At 29.6% G+C, this 8,072-nt stretch overlaps 1 protein-coding gene across 4 annotated transcripts in view; it reads right to left on the bottom strand.

The window, feature by feature from the left end:
* Positions 1-8,072, bottom strand: part of LOC118742288 (RNA-binding protein fusilli-like) — a 185,367-nt gene that overhangs the window by 25,848 nt on the left and 151,447 nt on the right. For all 4 annotated transcript variants that reach the window (XM_036474243.1, XM_036474247.1, XM_036474242.1 and 1 more), the window contains one exon: positions 1,253-1,643. In XM_036474243.1, coding sequence (XP_036330136.1) covers positions 1,253-1,381 — 129 coding nt within the window. In that variant the 5' untranslated portion in view covers positions 1,382-1,643. The remainder of the gene's footprint in view (positions 1-1,252; positions 1,644-8,072) is intronic.

The following is an 8,072-nucleotide window of genomic DNA, read 5'->3' as shown; positions in this document are numbered from 1 at the left end:
TTTTTTTTTCTTCGGATAAATTAAGTGAAGTATAAACATGGCTGCAATGTAGAAAAAAAAAATCATATAGAAAAATTCCTGGATTTTTCATTAATTTTTCAATATTTTTTTCAATATTTGGTGTAGAGAAGCACACCGGGATACCGCTAGTCTATTTATAAACACGAGAAACATACACATATGTACATGCAGTCATATCAAGAGCACCCCATTTCAAAGTGATATTGTTTTTCACTTGTGTTTATTTATTTATTTTTAAGAATTTTCATTAAAATAAAGTTCATTCTCTGAAAAAGTCCATATAAACCCAAGTTTACAACTTTGTAGAAAACTAGAAAAAAGTCAAAAAATGTACATCCAAATTTCAAACTTATTTTGTCAGAATTTTTTGAGTATAAAGTTTTAAAGGCCTTTCAATTTTACTGCAATAATATACAAGTTTCAAGCGGCTAAAAATTTCCGTTATTGCGGTTTTCCTCCATATAAAAAGATATTGTGTTTATTCATTATATGGGAGCAAATGCGATAAAAAGAATCAAAGGTAAATTTAAGACTCTTGAAACTTGCACATTGTCATACTAAAATTGAATGAGCTATAAAGTTCATACTCAAAAAAATTGTTACACTTCTGAGTAAATAAGTTTGAAATTTGTATTGAAATTAGTTGCATTTTTTTTAGATTTCTACCAAGTTTTAAGCGTGGGCTTACAGGGTTTTTTTAAATGGACTTTAATTTAATTGAATATTTTCAACAAATGATCACTAAACGCTATATACCATCTGAATTTCATAAATTGTAAAATATAATTATAGAAATATAATAAAAGCACTTGAATTTTTAATGGAAATTACACTTTTATGATTTACTTTAAACCCTTAAACCCACGCAAATTATGAAATGTGCTACTTTTCCACGCGAGAATCTGAAATGTGCTACTCTTCCACGCAAAAACCTGAAATGTGCTACTCTTCAACGCACGTGGTGAAATCTGCTACTTTTCCGCGCAAAAATCTGAAATGTGCTAGTCTTCAACGCAAATAATGAAATGTGCTACTCTTCCACGCAAAGATCTGAAATGTGCTACTTTTCGACGCGAATAATGAAATGTGCTAGTCTTCCATGCTAATAGTGAAACGTACTAGTCTTCCTCGCGAATAGTGAAATGTGCTACTCTTTGTAGGGACCGACGATATCTTCTCAGAAGTAAGGGAAATGTCAATTTTTTGTTTAAAGAATCTTATTGTATATTACCTTGCCACTGCTTGCTTCCAAAACAACGTACACCAGCAGTATTATTTCCTTTTCATCTGCTCCCAGTCCGGGGCCATTTTGTCCGCAAGTTGCAATATATAGTGATACCAATCGCTCTGGAACCTGCATATTTTCTTTCTAATATTTGTCGCGTTTGGTGCAACTTTTGGCTAGTATCAGGCTGATCTATGAAGTCGCAGACAGTATGTTCCTCGGTTTTGCTTTTGCATTTGTATATTCTTTAAGTGTGAAAATCTTTCCAATAGGATACTATAATCTATTAAATCGGTTATACTCTTGTCACGAATTAAAGTAAACCAGTGTCATTCACACTTCTCTTATCTCATGTCCGACTTATCTGAAATAACGTCTCTTCAGCTCCAATATATTGCTGCAAGAAATAAGGATTATTGATTTTAAACGTTTCATTAGATATAAAGTAATAAAACCAGTGAATAACACTGGTCAACAGTGGATTTGGTTCAAATGATCTATAATTAATTTCTAAATTAGGACCTTATACCGATTATATGAACTGAACAAATTGTTATTTCCTACGTGTAGTTTTCTAGATTTTTACTTGCACAGAAAAACACAAATTTGCATTAAAAACTGCATTTGTTTATTACGTTGTTATGTACATAAAAATTATACTTTTCGCTATTTTTGGTAAGTACCTTTCTTCCACAGTTTTTAAGTTCTGGTGTATTGGCCAAGTTGACTGTGGAGGAAGTGCACATCCTAAGGTTTTACAGCTCTCCAGCATGTAGTTTACGATTTGGGAGTAATACCAGTGGCATTTGACCAGTTTTGGTTATTTTTCTTTCGTTTATTTAATATTTATAATTTTTGTGTTAAAGTCCAGCACATCACATGATCAGCACTACGAAAATTCACATTTCAAACTTCGTAAAAAAATTAAAAAATTAAATAAACTTTAACAATTACACTCAAAAGTTTTAAACTTTTTATATGTACAAAATTTTTTAAAAACAAGGTACGCAGTTTTATAGCTCTCTAAATTTTAGTGGATTAAAGTGCAAATTTCAAGCCGCTAGAAGATCGGGTTAATTTTTAATAATTTTCTCCCATATAAAGTATGCTGGTCAATTACTTTTATATGGAGGAAAATGCCTCGGTACTTCTCAAAACTCTTTCCTCTGACATCCATATTGTGATAGATATTTCAATTATCTAATTTCCTTAAACCATGTTGAATTGGGTTTTTAAACCGGTGTCTACCTTCCTATATGTATGTAGTTAAGGTACAACAACATTTTGATTGATTCCTATAATATAATAATTCATTTACCATATTAAATAACAAGCTTTCTAATTTAATGTTTTTGCACAGCACTATGTACATAAGTGTTTATATATCGTACATATGTATGTAAGTACATTTGTTTACATTCTGATAATTTGTTAAAGTGTTTGTTTTATATACTCGTTTATTTGTATTTTATTTATACGAAAACTCAGTAAAAGGTTGAAACAATGTTAGAATTAAATATGCTACTTACTTAATTAAATATTTTTGTGTAATAACAATAGTGCTAAGAAGATTACAATTACTGAAAATTTATGCCATCGATTGAAAAAGGCTGAATAATTTTTATACAATTTGTATGATGTATTTACATAGGTATGTATTTAAAAGTATTGTACTGAAACAACAAAGCTTAGGTTTTTTATGTAAGATGGTAATAAAAATAATTGAACTTTGTTTAAAATAACAAAAATATATTCGTAAATTGAACTAAAGTAACTATATGAACTAAAGAAGAAGGTGAACGAACTATAAGTGAATGGTTCACTCAAAAGAACTAAAGTGCCCAACTCTAATATGCAGTATGAAAAATTCGGTTTGTATAGGAGGTGCCACGCTCCCTTTATATATAGACATTTTTTTAGCCTATAACCATCCTTGGGACGTCTGCAGCAGGTGTTAGCAATTTCGAAAAAAAAATAGTTCAGCCGTTCTCGAGCGAACAGAAGAAAGACGGCTTTTAAAATATATATTAGTATTGATTTGAATTGTGAATATTAAATTAAACCCAACTTTTCAAAAAGGTGGCAGCCCTCTTCAAAATATTTTCAAGATATAACCTTCATAATCCTCTTTTGTTTGACACCCATATTGTGATACATATTTCGACTATCTATTTCCAACAATTCAACTAGAGGTTGACTGTGTAATCAGGTGGCAACCCTCTTCAAAATGCTTTCAATCTGAATTCCTCTTAACCTATTTTGTCTGACACACATGTTGTGGTATATATTTCAATTACCTAATACCCATAATTCAAATCGGAGTTAACTTTGTAAACAGGTGGCAACCCTCATACATGAAGTTAAGAAATAAAGCCTTTTCAAAACCATTTCGATTGATCCCATATTGTAGTATTACACTTAACTTTATTGAATTTAATTTCTTGACATGTGGGAACTCTTTTTCTAGAGACGAATATGCAGATATACGAGTTTCCGCGATCGGACCACGGTAACAGAGAGTCTATCGATATCAAACAAATTTATTTTCTACATATACACTTGCTGCTGAGTTTTGGCTATTTTGCTTTTGTTAATTTAATGTTTATAACTTTTTGACGTAGAATACGTCTTGCGTTTCGAGATGGAGGTTATGCTGAAATGTTGTAGTTGTAATTTTTAGAGCTTCACGAAAACGCTTATTGCACGAGAACTAGTGAAGCGATTTCAAAGAAAGACGTGGCGTTTCTAGGGTCGACAGATTTTGTATGCGCAAAATCAGTATGTTCGACTTTTTCCTGCTTAAAAAATCAGTACTTTTCAGTACATTTTTATTCAAAGCAAAATTATGAATGAAAGTAACAGATAATACTTTAAAACGCCGGAGAACTTATTTTTGACAATATTTTGGTATATATTAAATAAAATATAGTTCATAAAAAATAAAAGTTTTATTCATTTTAACATGAAAGTACACATCATTGAACTCAGAAGCCAATAAATTGTTTTATATTCATGAAATTTTTTAATAGTAATAATGAGATAATTTCCATTTTCAGCGCTTGAATAGTCAAATAATTCAATACATTTCATTTTAAAATTACTTTTAATTTGAAGCTTACTTTAAAAAATTTTAATTAGGAGCCGATTTCTCTCTTTTCGCCAGGAAGCAAACTATATAGATCCTCTCAGAGTTGCTTCGTTTGAGTGTGGTATTGAAAAAAAAAAAAATCTAAGTTACATGTTTTTTTAAACTGTGGAAAAGTACCACTATTTAAGGACTTCATCTATGTTTCCTCATGGCTTAAATTACTTTTTTCAACTAAGCAAAAACTTTGAAAGACTAAGAATTCTCTAGAAATAGTATCTACCTTAATGTCTCGTACGCAAAACTCTTTTACAATATCAGTAAATTGTGAAAAAAGAGTTGTAAGTTAAAGGAAAATTTGTTGTTATTAAACTGTTATTTATTTTCGAGATAACTAACAACACACGACAAAAAAATGTCAGCCTTCTTTTTAAATAATTTAAGCTGCATCATATTATCGCAACTGCTACGTAACGAGCCGGCGATATGCCCGTAAAACGATTGATCTTTTTATTGTATTATTTTTTTGGGCATATCAAACATTATCTGAAACATGTCAACTATAATTAAATTATTTTCTTCTAACATTTTACAGTACAGTTTAAGGAAGTTCCAAAGTTATGTAAAAACCTTAAGAAAATCCTAAAGTATTTTGTTCGAATTGAAAATTCAGTACAAATCAATACAAATTGTGAAAAATCAGGACATTATCGTACTGATTGAAGAAATGAATAAAATCAGTACAAGAGTTAAAAAATCAGTACTGTACTGATAAAATCAGTACGTCTGGCAACCGTAGGCGTTTCAAAGACAAAATTCCAAACCTATTGAAAAATACATTTCTGTAAGTAACCGATTTGGTGTGTGTCCTGGAAACAATGGTAAATATTTTGGGGTAAATTTTGAGCCTTTAAAGTGCTCTAACAACTTATGATTTGCAGATATAACTTTCATTTTCGGGATATAGGTTTTTGGAGCAGTAGAAATATTATCGTGTACAGATTTTATATAAATTCAACAAATATTGAGCATATTAAGGCCAAACATTTTTGAAAAAATTTGCAAATTTCTTTTATTACCACAATGCTCGAAAACCGCTCGAATGATTTTGTTTTTGTTTTCTTTAGTCAAAAATTCAAGAGTTTTCCTTTCGTTTGGTATATGGGTAGTATTGGTTGATATCTTCTAAGTATGTTTATTTGATTCAAATATGTGGACATAAATGTTTTCCCATACAAAATCACTTCGTCATCGTTTTGCAAACACGTGCATGCGTTGGAAGTGAGGGAAGGAGACAAAAAGTATGTATGTATGTATGTGTGCGTAAGTACATATTTCGGCTTTTGATCAGAGACCGAAAATAATTATTATCCTAATATTCAGGATCAAAAACGTCGCCTTGTTTTAAGAGAAATTTTTTTCATCTTTGTATAATAATTATTTACGAGAAATATCTTTTTTCGTCTCGCGGGACGATTATTTCAAGACGAATATGATTTACGTCTTCTCATAATAATTATATGGGCTTTTTATTTTTTTCGTCTCTCGGGACGTTTATTTCAAGACGAATATTATTTACGTCTTCTCATAATAATTATATGGGTTGTTATATTTTTGTGGTCTCTCGGGACGTTTATTTCAAGATGAATATTATTTACTTCTTATAATAATTATAAGGGCTTTTTATTTTTTTTCGTCTTTCTGGCAAAATATTTTATTTATTATCACTTTTATTTCAACACATTTTGATTAAAAGAAAAATACTGATAAAAATGAAATATTTCACACAAACAACAAAAAATATAATCGATAATCGCATGAGGCTTTTGCCTGAAAATTTTAAAATGCACTTAGTGGCATTGTGCTACTAGATAGCTCGGCCCAGTAATCATAGTCAACTTATTAACAGTAGACTGCATCATTCCCCATACAAGAAAAAATCGGTACTATTCTTCCACTGGAATTATGAAATCTATTATATTTTAAGACTTCTACCAAAATATTTCTGAAAAATAATAAGATTTACGTGAGCTGGACCAATTTGAAAATACCTCCAAAAATTGAGTTTTTATTAAAAAAAACACAGTTTTCCTCAAATATTTTTTGAAAAAAATTCCCTCAGATTACCAAACAGTTTAAGCTTAAAAAATTTTTGTACAAATATTTTAAACAAATTTTCTACGGAATCATAATATCTAATGAGATTTTCGATGCTGTTTTTGAACTTTTATCAAAGACTGGTTTAAGATAAACTTGAATAACCCTGCCAAAAACCCTACCAATTTAAACTTATGAGGTATCATTGGTAAGGTATTTTCTCACCCTTTGAATTTCTTTGCGAATTAGCTCATTCAAAGTATGAAAGAGGAAGGTAAGATAAACGCGTGTCATTCCATGTTGAGTTAGGATGTGTTGGTATTTGATAAAGAAAACTTTGGGACGTGAATAAGTTTGTTTTGCAAAGAAACAAAAAAGGTGAGAAAATACCTTTCCACTGATACCTCATAGTCTATATCGGTAAAGTATTGCAGCAGTTATTCAAGTTTTTCTTACCCAAACCTTTGAAAAAAGTTAAAAAACAGCATCAAATTCTTATTATTACGATTCCGTTGATACAATTTTTTAATATTTTTATGTAGATTTTTTAAGCTTAAACTGTTTATCATCTGGGAGGATTTTTTCCAAAAAATCCTTTAAGAAACTATTTTTATTCATAAAAAACTCCATTTTAGAGGTATTTTCAAACCAGTCCAGCTCACGTAAATCTTATTATTTTTCAGAAATATTTTGGTAGAAGTCTTAAAATGTACAAGGTTTGGTAATCCCACCGTAAAAACCGCACTTTTTTTGTACATTGTACAGTAGTCGAAAAAATTATTATACTGCCTTAAAAATTTATGCAATTTAAAAAAAGATTCAACAAATTCTCGTAAAAATTTCGAGTTTTTTAATTAGATTCTGAGTATGCAGTTTTGTTGTCCATTGAATTCCAGTAGAATAAAGTATAAGTTTCAAATGGCTCGAAGTTTGTACGAAGATTTGAGTACTACACTTGCAAAGTGCACTACGTAAAATTTTTTCGATTTTTAGGTTTTGGTGGATTACGTACCAGTATTTAAAGTAGGTTCATGTTCACTAACAACACAGTGCAAAATCTTTTTATATTCTGAAAAAATAGCATACAATGTTAACTCTTCTTCCAAAAGTCGCTATCATACTTATTTATAAACTTTCAAAAGTATCCATCTTCTGATGAACCTAGAAAACTGCTTTAGGTCGTGTAGACTGTTAATGTTATCTTATGTCATGTTATGTTATGTTATAACTTTATAAGGCTCTTATTTATCCAAATTTTCAGGTAATAATAAAAAAGATTATATTTAAATGTTACTTGTTGTCGTAGTCGTTTTTTTTCAAATTTATGGCTTTCTATTATAAAATCACATAACGCTGTTTGCAAGTGGACTACTCATTTGTTAATTTTTTTTTTAATATTGCACAAATTTGGAAACTTGTTTTACACGGGTCTTGTTAAAGAATAAACTATATTTTTATACAAAATATTCAAAATTAAATATCTTTAATTGGACATGCACATTGTACATAAAGGAAGTACATAACAAAATAAATAAAAATATATATGTATAGTTAAAAAAATAAAATAATCAAAACCATTTGGATTGATACCCATATGTTATAACCCATATAACTTTTTAAATAATTTTAATATTTTGAGTTTAA

This window comes from Rhagoletis pomonella, unplaced genomic scaffold, assembly GCF_013731165.1.
Source record: "Rhagoletis pomonella isolate Grant_MI unplaced genomic scaffold, Rhpom_1.0 Rhpom_scaffold_00007, whole genome shotgun sequence".
In the NCBI taxonomy this organism is placed as follows: domain Eukaryota; kingdom Metazoa; phylum Arthropoda; class Insecta; order Diptera; family Tephritidae; genus Rhagoletis; species Rhagoletis pomonella.
The sequence above is the reverse complement of the archived record's forward strand: the minus strand, read 5'-3'. Positions and strand labels throughout refer to the sequence as shown.